The following is a 12289-nucleotide window of genomic DNA, read 5'->3' on the forward strand; positions in this document are numbered from 1 at the left end:
CATGTATTACCACAACCAATGACTACCGTATAGTCTGTTACCATCTCTTCACAGCCAAATAGAGGCCTCTGTTTCAATAGGTACAGCAGCATTCTTAGCAAGTACAGTACTTACAACCTTTTTTCAGATTCTTTGCTCTGCTACCATAGTGAAGAAAAACATTCAATCAGATAGTTGGACAGGCATTGAATACTATAAACATAGTTTTTTGTGGGGGTTTTGGGCTATGTGGCCATGTTCCAGAAAAGTTTCTTCCTGACATTTCACCAGCATCTGTGGCTGGCATCTTCTAAGATGCCAGCCACAGATGCTGGCGAAACATCAGGAAGAAACTTTTCTGGAACATGGCCACATAGCCCGAAAAACCCACAAAAAACTATGGATGCCGGCCATTAAAGCCTTCGATTTTACAATACTATAAACAGCTTTAAACACAGTACAATTACAACTGGACTTCTTTATAATGACTCAATGACTTTATAAAGACTTAGCAGGAAGGCTGTTAATAATATTTTAAATTTTTCTTTGTATTTCAGTATAGCATTATCAGTCTCATCCGACCTACAAAAGACTTCAAAATCTTTCAGTAATATAACACATACCTGTGGACAGTGAATCACAGCCATGGTCAAATAGTTCTCCCAAAGGGCTGCTACTATTAGTTCTTCTTGCTTGCTTCCCATCTATAGCATCCAAAGACTGGTATATGAAAAGGCCACAAGCACATGCAATATATGCCCATGTGGGTGCCTAAAACAAACGTTAAGTGAGAAAGAGTGAAATATAGATAAAGATTATGGAGACTTAAATAAGACATGTTCTCATGAGTTACAAATCTCTTCCCATTTGTAACCACCACTTTTATTACTGTCTAGATGAATCAAGTTATTTGTGTTTCTAATGTAGTTCAGTTATTCTGGAGGGATCTCAGTGCAGGCAAAGGCTACTCTCTTTCTTAGCCATGTGGAGATTGGAGACAAAGGGCAATAAAAGACAGATAATAAAATTTCAACTCCATTAGTAGAAGAAAGGTAACATTCCTTGAGATCCAGGTTGTCCCTATCCTGTGTGAAGCTAACTGCTCCTTTCTTTCACAGAGAACACTGAATTGCAAGAAGTCCCTGTACTGCTACATATGGAAAAAAAGTTTAGGTGTTACATTGTCAAATGTAGTCTAAATGAAAGAGTGTTACTTTTGTTGGAGGTAAAAACATGAAATAGACTGTGGCTTAACTCTTTGAGGTTTTTACCTTCAACACTAAAATCTTTCCTTTGGACTACTATTGGCAGTTTTTACCTTTAGAGTACCTAATGTTCTTCCAGATGTAAGAGTACAGGCGCTTCTTGTGAAATTCAGTGTTTTCTGCCTAAAAATAGAGCAGTTAGCTTTGCAAAGGATATAGTCAAGAAGGGAAGTGTCTTTATGTGCACTGAGATTGGGCTCCCCCCCCCCCAAATTCCTAAGATTTTTTTTTAAATGTCATCATTACAGTTGCCCCTCCAAGTCTGTGGACTTGAAATCCATGGACTTGAAAATCCGCGGAGGGGCGACCACCATTAATCTTAATGGGGCACACACCCACAGCACACACCCCACATACACGCACCTCACTCAAGCCCATGGAACTGAATATGTGCAAGGTTTGGAACTTGCTGTAGGTCCGGGACAGATCCCCCGTGGGTTCCAAGGGGTGACCGTATATATTTCCCAATAAACCACTTGTCCACACAACTGCTTCTCCATTCCACTAGCATTCCATTACTTTTCCTCTTCACCAGCAACAGAAGCACCTAAGAAGTTAAGAGGTGGTGGAATTCCTCTATGCTATACTCATCTGTAGGAGAAGTGGAAGTCATATTTACCTAGCATATGTGGTCAAATAAAACACACAAAAAAGAAAGAAAAAAAAGGGGGGGAGGAGTATCTATTTTTCTTTTCAAGACTGGAATTTTATCAAATCTCAAAGAAACTCAGTTATTTGTAACACTACCAAGAATGAAATATAATGTTGAAAGTCTCCAAGGTCAAGTGGGAATGTTCGATTCCTTAATATTATTATTGCAGAACAGAACATCCTTTGCAACAACTGAAGTCCTATCTATCTTTGAAATAGAAAATATATAATGTGATTAAAGTAAAAGATAGAAACCTTCAATAAATCTCAAGTGTAGGAGAAAGCCAGTCTGACATTTAACAGAAATTGGTTCTGCTTGTTTAATTTAAAACCGAAACAGAGATGGCTACTCTTCCTGTATCACGTAAAAAACATTTCAAGACATCGTAAAACGTAAGAGGTATGGACTATAAAATGCAAGAAAAATATTATGCAATTAAAATAAATAATGCTGGTGAAATTTTATTTTGATATTTGGGTACTGAATTATTCACTTCTATATCTGGCATGTAATCACAGATTTATATACAATTATTCTGCAGTATTTGTAAGAATACTGGTTGACTATCCCTAGCCTGGAAATCCAAAATCTGAAAATCTCCAAAGCCTGAAACCACCAGTCGCCTGCTTCCATCTTCAAAGTGATGGCTGTGGTGGTCCGGCTCATTCATCTCACAGATCATCAGTCTCTCTCCAGCATCGCATCTCATACACAACACAAGTAGCAAACAAACAAGTTGTGAGGCTGGGGAGATATGTCAGGATCTGTGAAATGGGGGGAGGGGGGAAACATGGATTTACACAGAGCACTATGCTTGGATTTCCACCATTTCACACATTCTGTCTCTCTCCAGCCTTGGAAACACAGTAGACTATTTGTGTTTTGTACTATATATTATGTATATGCAAATACAGATATTCAAAAATCTGAAAAAATCCAAAATGTGAATCACTTCTGGTCCCATGCACTGGTAACCTCTCGACTGGACTTCTGTAATGCGCTCTACTTGGGGCTACCCTTGTGCCAAGTTCGGAAACTTCAGTTGGTACAAAATATGGCAGCCAGATTGATCACAGGAACTTCTAGGAATGACCATATAACACTGGTCTTGAAGTCCCTGCACTGGCTGCCTATTAGTTTCCGGGCAAAGTACAAGGTGTTGGTGATTACCTTTAAAGCCCTACATGGCTTGAGCCCGGAGTACTTGAGGGAACGCCTTCTTCCCTACTGTCTGCCCCACACACTAAGGTCCTCTGGAAGAAATCTACTACAGCCAAAAAAATCTAGGCTAACATCAGTTTCCCAGAGGGCCTTCTCTACTACTGCTCCTAATTTCCTGCATGGCAGGGAGTTGGACTGGATGGCCTTTGCAGTCTCTTCCAACTCTATGATTCTATGATTCTAAACTATGGAACAACCTGCCAGAGGAGATCTGTCACTTTTCCACTCTGACAGCTTTTAAGAAAGCACTCAAGATGGATCTCTTCCGGCAGGCCTTTCCAACTTAGTTACCCTCCCCAGATATAGAGATATTTGTCCCCTCATCTGTCTATTCTTCCCTGCTTATGTTTCTGCCTTTTTTAAAAAATGCTTTTAATGTTTTTTATACTATTATTGTTTAATTTCTGTTTTTGTACTGGGTATGGGGGGGGCAGTAGGTCTAGGGTTTGATTTTTAACTCTATTGTAATTGATGTATTTTATTGTTGTAACTCGCCCGGATTCTTCATGATTGGGCGGGCTATAAATAAATCATCATCATCATCATCATTATTATTATTCAGAAAAGGGGTACTCAACCTGCATAAGGTAATGCAACAACCATAACGTCAGCTGCCTTCTTCTAAGGCTGAGACTTGCCAAGGACACCTAATGGGTTTCCATGGCCAAGTGGGGATGTGAATGCTGGTCTTCTGGAGTCTTGGTCCAACACTCAAACCACCACACCATGCAGACTCTACGTCTGATATATGTGTATGTTGCCTGTTGACTTGTGGCGACCCCATGAATTTCACAGAGGTTTCTTAGGCAAGGTACTCACAGTTATCTTTGGCAGTTTCTTCTTCTTAAATATAGTCTATAGCACCCAGAATTTTGGTGGACTCCCATCCAAGTACTAGCCAGGGCTGACTCTTTTTAGCTTTCAATATTAGATAGTCTCTGGTGCCTTTACGGTATTTAAGCCTAAGTCTGATCTAGATTACCTTTGGCGGGATACAGACCGCCGCTTTGCGGCGGTCTCCCGCCGGCACCATTTGCTCCGCGAGGGAGCCGCAGCAGCCAAACCGCGTGGCTCCCGCGCGGAGCAAAAAAGAAGCTCCATTTCGGAGCTTCTTTTTGCGGCGCCTTTATGACGTCGCGAGGCGCCGCTGGCGCATTCGCGACGTCATAGGCGCCGCGACATGTCTGGACGCTATGCGTCCAGTACGTAAACATGGCGGCCCCCATGTGGAAGGGGCGCCGCCATGTTGTACGTATTCTATACGTACTAGGGTTAGGGGGGTGCGGAAGCACCGCCCCTTCCTAACCCTAGTACGTATAGAAGACATACTATATGGCGGTTTGTATCCCCCCATGGTTGCCTTTATGAACAACAATGCTTTAGGATGCTAACAGTAAGCTTAAATATAACTCTATCTTTTCTTACCTTTTCTAACGTTCTTATGCATGTACCAGATTTAAGTAAGTATAGTGTCAGCTCTGGTTAGTACTTGGATGAATCCTATGAAAATTCATGGGGTCACCATAAGTCGCCAGGTGACTGAAGGCACATACTTACACATATATGGTAAAACTCACTATGTTTTGCAGCTTTAAAAAGTCTAAGATGAAGGGTTAAAGAACTTTCACTTTGGATATTGTCCAGTAAAAACAAAATACATTCAGTTTTGCATAAATGCTAACCATTACATACATTTCCTCAATGACAATTCTTACTAAAATGTCACCTTCCATTATAACTTCATGGCCTTTACCCATTTTACCTCTTCCTGCTCTATATATCATTAAAAACTTTACACCTCATTATCGACTTGAAGTCAGTCCTCTTCCTCTCTTACACATATATACAGACAACTCTGTGAAGAACATCTGAGTGTATACAAATAGTTATTCAAATAGCTGAGGCAGCATTTTATTGGTAACCCAATATATGTCAACTAGCACTTCTCATGGTTACAGCTCATATGGATGTTTTCTAAGTACTGTATTACACACTGTACTACTTGGAAATATCTAGAATAGTTTATAGTAAAGCAGCCTTCTACATATTAAGACATAAAATGGTAACAGATGATGGATGGAAGAGGTTTGTGATAAATAAATAAATCTGGTGCTTCCCTGAGCAACTACAGCCCTAATGGATTTCCAAAATGTATCTTAAAGATATAGAACAAAAATAAGCTGTGGGCTTCTCAGTTGTGTTTTGAGACACACACACACACACACACATCCTATATTTATAGTTGCAAGAAGAATGCAGCCATTGCTAAAGACTAGCAGAGTTTAACTACTGTAATAAGCAACTGTGTAGAAGAGGTTCTTGTAAAATGTCAGTATTTTGATCTACTACAACTTTAAGTTGAACTTCACATAGAAACTAATGGAAGTATATAGCATTACTGGCTTCAGTCGACTTTCATTTGATACTTCTTTTTTACCATTATGCTTTTTAATTATGTGGCTGAAGGAATGGACAGAAAATTCATCAGCTATATAAAACACAAGATTAAGATCGCTCATCAGCATTTGTTATAAAACAAATTAAAAACTTAAAAAGCAGAGGCACTGCATTCAAAGTAATAAAGTGAAGGTAAGATAGAGAAAAGAGTTTTAAAAAGCAAGAGACAGGGAATGATTGGCAAAGGAGCAATATTGCCAAGAATTTACTGATAAATAAATCAACAAAATTAAAACATAAGCATGATTCAGCAATTTAACCAGACAGCAATAAAGTCAATGAAATGTTTACTTTTATTAATGGGAGCACCCTCTTCAACAATCAACAAGTAACAATATTGCTAGCACATAAGATGCTATTCATTTATAGCAAACTGATCATTGATTTCTAAACACCTAAATTAATGAAGGCTGTGAATAAGTTTACAACAACCCAGCTTTGTGAGAGGCTAGATGAGAAAAAAAGTATGTTTAGCTTTAAAAAAAAAAATCACAGGGAATAGAGAAATAGGAACAATTATTTATCACTGATGAGATAAACTACAGGTAAGTGTCAATAGGACAAATATTGAAAACAACGTCCTATCAGTAATTTCAGTAAGAACCCCCATTTTGTGCTACAATTGCACTGCAGAAAGAGTCCATTTTAAAGTTACATCACTTTAACTGCCACGGCTCAATGCTATGGAATTATGGGAACTGTAATTTTGTGAGACATTTAGCCTTCCCTATCAGAGAGCTCTGCTGCCAAAATAAACTGCAATTCCTAAAACTCCACAGCATTAACCATGGCAGTTAAAGAAGTGTCAAACTGGATAATTTCTGCAGTGCAAATGCAACCTTGGTCAGGTATCTGCCAGGGAGATCTAGAGTACACTCTCTCCAGAAGGGAGGAACAAGACACACTTAGAGTACTTCCAGATGGAGAGCTCAGCTACAAATCAGAAGGTAACATGCAACTATGGCCCGAAACAGACGGGTAAAATGTGTCGCCTTTGGACCAATCCAGGGCATGGTGTGCAGATGACGCACGCCCCCGGATCAGCTGGAAGCCGCACCAAGGTAATGCTGCCCAGAGCCAGCTACAGAAGGAGAAGGAAAAAACAAGGAGCAGGGAAAACCGCTCCTTGCTGGTGGTCTGTTGTGGACCACAGCATTTGGTTGCCATGGTCCCATGGCAGTCAGGGGGTGATTGGGGCTGGAGCAGCCTCTGGCTGCTCCATGTTGCCTGTCTGTTAGACTCTTATCTCACCTTTTCCTCCTTAACAGATTTTTCTTCCCGATAAAAATAAATATTGGAGAAGGAGTGGGAAAATTCAGAAGGGATACAAACCGAAGATAACATCATCTGGATCGTCAATAAAATTCCATGAACAATGCAGGGGATTAAACAATAGCAACCTTGTCTGGAAGCACCCTCATTGCATCCCTCTAACTCTTTTCTATTTTTGACATACTAGCTTGGCTAAATACAATAACTTAGAAATCAGTAGTGATCCCTTTTACAAATGTTAAGTTTGCAATAAAGAAAACAGTTTAAGAGCCACGGAGCCACATGAGTCAAAAGCTGTAGAACAGGTATCTCAACATGAACAGTTTTTACTAGAAGTCTATCAAGTGTATGAGCCTTTAAGTCACCTGTCAACTAATGACAACCCCATAAATGTCATAGGGTTTTCTTAGGCAAGGAATACTCAGAGGTGGTTTGGCCAGTTCTGACATATGTCCTACAGCACCTTGCATTTGTTGGTGGTCTCCCATCCAAGTACTAACCAGGGTTGGCCCTTCTTAGTTTCCAAGATCAGACAGGATCTGGTGCCTTTAGGGCTTATTATGTACAAATCTTACAGTGTCATATATAAGAAGAGGTGAAACATGTAATATTGAAAACTTATTCAGTCTCTTGTAAAGGTATTCCAGCTGCAGAGCCTATGATAACCCCTCCAAATATTTGCCTTCTATTTGATGTAGAAAATAGTCTCACTTAATTCCCTTCTATATGTTTTCCATAGATGTTACATTTTCTTATTTCAGCACATGACAAAACCAAGCTTACATCTGCCCTGGGGGGAACACCTTTTTCATATTCTAAGATGTTATCTATTGCAAACACATTTCTAAAATTTCTAGTAATTAGGATGCCACAAAATAACTCCGTATGTGTCAGTTTGCAGATCAGCCCAAAGCAAATAAATTGTAATACTGAAGCATTTATTGGGAGGGGACTCCCTTCCACAAATCAAGTGTAAATTTTTTTTATCTTACCTGCTCTGTAGCTGTTGGACAGTAACACACTAATATTACGGTTGTACAGATGTTTATTATCAGTCCAACTATTGTAATCAGATTAGGAGCGATCCAAGCTGGTACTCTTCTGACTAACCATTCCCAATAACCTTGCATCAGTGGCTCAAGTAGGGATCGTCCAGCACTTTGATACTTGTGTTCTTCTAATCGTTTTAGCTGGTGCTTTGACAAGGGTGGTGTAGGCAACTGAATTAACTTGCTTAATGAACATCCTGCAGAAGAGACATGACCATAACGTACTGGGGATTCTAGTTGCAACTCCCCACATCGTTTCTTCAAGGATCGATTCCCACTCATGGATTTTTGAGTGTTGGAAGTTCGTATCTGACAGATGTTAATTGCTGTAAAATATCATAAAATCCTGGTCTATCTGAAATATAAAGTGTTTTAGATTAACATAAACAGCATTCTAATGTTAAATTGTAATAGTCAGATATGTGACATATGCAGGCTTAAATTACTTATACATAAATTAGTGTCTAGAGATTTAAGGGACAGATTATTTACATTGCCCAGTTATTAAGCAGGTAAACTTGAACTGCAACTGGTGTCATAGCAATTCTTTTTCCAGAAATGAATGAAAACTAGCAAATTTCTAATGCCATTGGAATGCATTAGAGTTCTCAATCCACTGCAAGGATAAATTACTATGGATTTAAATAAAAACAAACAAATAGTGAATAAAGGACATGGTGTGTATATAAAGAATGCATGCCAAATATTGTAGTTGCTACTAGACAGTTTTAAAAAATCAACTCCTAAAAGAGAACTTAACCACCTGATGGTTTTAAAGTAATTTTTTATGTGATGGAGAAAATCAATGTACATGTTTTTGATCATTTTAGAACTGCATCATCCTTGACATGGTCAAAATGGGGTTTTGTTAGATTTTAAGTGAATTTCTGTATCCATTCATGAGTGTTATACCATTCAAATGGAAATGAATCTATAGCACAAGCAATTTTTCCATTATACATTGGCATGGAACCAGATTGCCTGTGGGCAAAACTCTGTCTATTAATAGATTTTTCTATTAAAACAAGAAGGTTCAGCTTCCTATTACATATTCCATTGCCCCTCCCAACAGTGTCCCAAAGTGTTGGGGGATTCTCTAGGACAGAATGTGAGACAGGGCTGGAGACTGCAGGAAATGCATTACTGATGGTATTCACCTTCCATTAGGAATTCTTTGAACAGAATTCAGAGACTTGGGTCTAAAAGACACTGCAGAAATAATCTAGTTTGAGGCCACTTTAACTGCCTTGGCTCAGTGCTTAGAGAATCCTGGGAATCGTAGTTTATTGTGGCATCAGACCTCTCTGACAAAGGCTAAATGTCTTACAAATCTACAGCTCCCACAATTCCGTAGCATTGAGCCAGGGTAATTAAAATGGTCTCAAACTGGATTATTTCTGCAGTGTGTTTTGGACCATAGCCATGTTCCTTTGTAATATCAATGTGCAAAGGGATATTGTAGCAACTTTGAGACTAACTACTATATGTAGAAGATGTTGCATAAGCTTTCATAGACTTGGTCTGCTTCCTCAGAAGCACAAAGTGAAATGGTGCCCAAGAAAGACTTTTATAATTAGAACTGAACAGAAGTAAATCCATGAACAGAAATATGCTTTCGTTGGGCAAGTCCATATCCAACCTATTTTCGTAATGTTTTAATCCTTACCAGCAACTGAAACAAAAGCCCAAGTTAATATAACCCAGCTGCATCTAGTTGGACTACTTCTCTTGCAACAAACAGAATGATGCTTCCTGCTCAATAAAGGAGAGTGCTCCAAATAAGAATCTGTCACAAAGTCTACACCAGATATTCTTGTTCCTCTTGTTGGTTCTGAAGAAAAAAATAGCTGAGCAAAGACTTGCTATTAGTTTGGTATTGTCTTTGTATTTTTCAGGCACACTTACAATTCAGGAAAACTAAACAAAACATTTGGGATTCACCAGAAAAGAAGATAAACAGATAACCAGAAGGATTTTTATTTAAACCTCCTGGATAATGTAAAGATTGCAATTATTAAGATTTTGAAACATATCCCAAACATTTGTCTTGAATTCCCCAGTTTAAAAATGTTGCTGTTCTGCAGCAGGGGGAAAATGAACCCAGATTTACCAGGCTAATTAATTTACTGCAGTTAAATGAGTAAATCTGAAGCACTTTGGAAATCAAGAGAGTTTGGCAGCAATCAACTGAAAGACATGGCTCCAAGTCAGCTGCTGCCATTTGCACAACACTCCCACTACTGAGTAAGGATATGCAAAATAATCCATTAATAAAGGGATGTCCTCAACTTGTTCTTGACATGAGATGGTAAAGAAAAAGAGGGAAACAGAGAGGGAGCCACAAACCAGTGATAACAAAAAGGTACAAGATGTCAGGCTGAATTGAGGTAGAATCTAAGGTTGCATCCATACTGCAGAAATAATCCAGTTTGAGATGGCTTTAACTGCCCTGACTCAGTGCTAGGGAATCCTGGGAATTGTAGTTTATTGTGGCACCAGAGCTCTCTGACAGAGAAGGCTAAATGACTCACAAAACTACAATCCCCAGGATTCCCTAGCATTGAGTTAGGGCAGTTAAAGTGGCCCCAAACTGGATTGTTTCTGCAGTGTGTTTGGGACCTTAGTCCTGTTCAAAATGGAGGACATTTTGGAATTCCTCCTAGACAGAAGGTTGAAAAGCAGGACATCTGGTGACCCCTGACTTTATTTGAGGCAGGTAGTTCTGTAGCTGAAACTGCATGCAGGCTGGACAAAGGTGCTTTTACTTCGGCCTGTCACACCTGACAGGAACCCACCCAGGCGGCGATGGGTCCAGAAAAAGAAGAAGGACCAAGACTGCTACTGCTTCTGCACTGCAGAAATAACCCAGTTTGTCAGCACTTAAACTGCCACAGCTCCATGCTATGGGACTGTAGTTCTGGGAAACATTTGGCCTTCTCTGTCAGAGAGCTCTGGTGCCACAACAAACTACAATTCCCAAGGATTCCCTAGCACCGAGCCAGGGCAGTTAAAGTGGTCTCAAAACGGATTATTTCTGTAGTGCAGATGTAGCCAGAAAAAAAGAGATTCAGGTAGAAGGGGAAGATAAATAGAGAGAGAGAGCACAGTGGAGTGGTTTTAATGTTGGGACAGTGACTCAGGAGAGCAGGGTTCCGATCCTGCTGGGTAACCTTGTGTGAGTCACACTCTCTCAGCCTCCGACAATGGCAAGGGCAAACCCCTCTCAGAAGAAAAGTGACAGAAAACCCCAAGATATGGTTGCCATAAGTCGAAAACGACTTGAAGGCACACAATAACAACAAGGAGGGGAAGAGAGAGAAGGAAACAATCACAGAATCGCTGAGTTGGAAGAGACCCCAAGGGCATCCAGTCCTGCCCCTTTCTGCCATGCAGGAACTCTCAATCCCCCCCACAGATGTCCATCCAGCCTCTGCTTAAAGACCTCCAAGGAGGGAGACTCCACTACACTCCGAGGAAGGAGTGTGTTCCACTATCAAGCAGCCCTCGCTGTCAGGAAGTTCCTGCTAATGTTGAGGTGGAATCTCTTTTCCTGAAGCTTGCATCCATTGCTCCAATGGGTCCTAGTCTCTGGAGCAGCAGAAAACAAGCTTGCTCCCTCCTCAGTATGACATCCCTTCAGGTATTTAAACAAGGCTGTCATATCACCTCTTAACCTTCTCTTCTCCAGGCTAAACATCCCCAGCTCCTTAAGTATTTCCTCATAGGGCTTCATGGTTTCCAGACCCTTCTCCATTTCGGTCGCCCTCCTTGGGACCTTTGCCTGCCCCCAGAGGGAGCAATGCCCCAGACGCAAAGGGCGACAAGGTGCGTACTACAACATGCAGTGCCTTGGAGTACTCTGGTGCCATTGCAAGAAATGTCGGACGTGACAAAACAAAAGCTTTTCTTAAAAACACTCACTCATTCGTGCCTCTTAGACATGCCCACAATGGAGGACATTTTGCCTGGACAGAAGGCTGGAAATGTAGGACACGTCCTGGAAAAGGAGGACCTCTCTGGTCACGGAAACCCACTGAGGGGCTTTGGGCAAGTCACACTCTCTCAGCCTCAGAGGGAGGCAATGGCAACTCCCCCCCGAAGAAATTTGCCATGGGTCAGAGACGACTCGAAGCCACACAACAAACAACAACAACAAGAGAGGGAAAGGGAGGCCCTTTCCTTCAACAGCCAACTACCATTCCCAGAATGCCATAGCCCTGAGCCAGGGCCATTTCAGCCGCGCCAAAACGGGTTGTTTCTACGGTGCGGAGACAGGCTGCATCCACGCCGGAGAAATATCCCGCTTGTAACTCTTTCTCTGGCTCAAGGCTGTGGAATTCTGGGAAAGCCCATCACCCTCGAGAGGAGTGAAAACACCCGGCATTTTTTTTTTA

General features: G+C 40.8%; 1 protein-coding gene across 3 annotated transcripts in view; it reads right to left on the reverse strand.

Moving 5' to 3' along the window:
* Nucleotides 1–12289, reverse strand: part of CEPT1 (choline/ethanolamine phosphotransferase 1) — a 31089-nt gene that overhangs the window by 18690 nt on the left and 110 nt on the right. For 2 of the 3 annotated variants that reach the window (XM_089514256.1, XM_089514254.1), the window contains exons 2-3: nucleotides 7839–8250; nucleotides 603–750 (exon numbers count right to left, since the gene is read on the reverse strand). In XM_089514256.1, the coding sequence (XP_089370382.1) occupies nucleotides 603–750; nucleotides 7839–8177 (487 nt within the window). In that variant the 5' untranslated portion in view covers nucleotides 8178–8250. Of the gene's footprint in view, nucleotides 1–602; nucleotides 751–7838; nucleotides 8251–11816; nucleotides 12281–12289 lie in introns of those variants that run through there. The other variant, XM_089514255.1, reaches the window with a different exon arrangement.

The sequence above is a fragment of the Sceloporus occidentalis genome, unplaced genomic scaffold, assembly GCF_023333645.1.
Source record: "Sceloporus occidentalis isolate IW3139 unplaced genomic scaffold, rSceOcc1.0.p SCAF_3, whole genome shotgun sequence".
Lineage (NCBI taxonomy): Eukaryota > Metazoa > Chordata > Lepidosauria > Squamata > Phrynosomatidae > Sceloporus > Sceloporus occidentalis.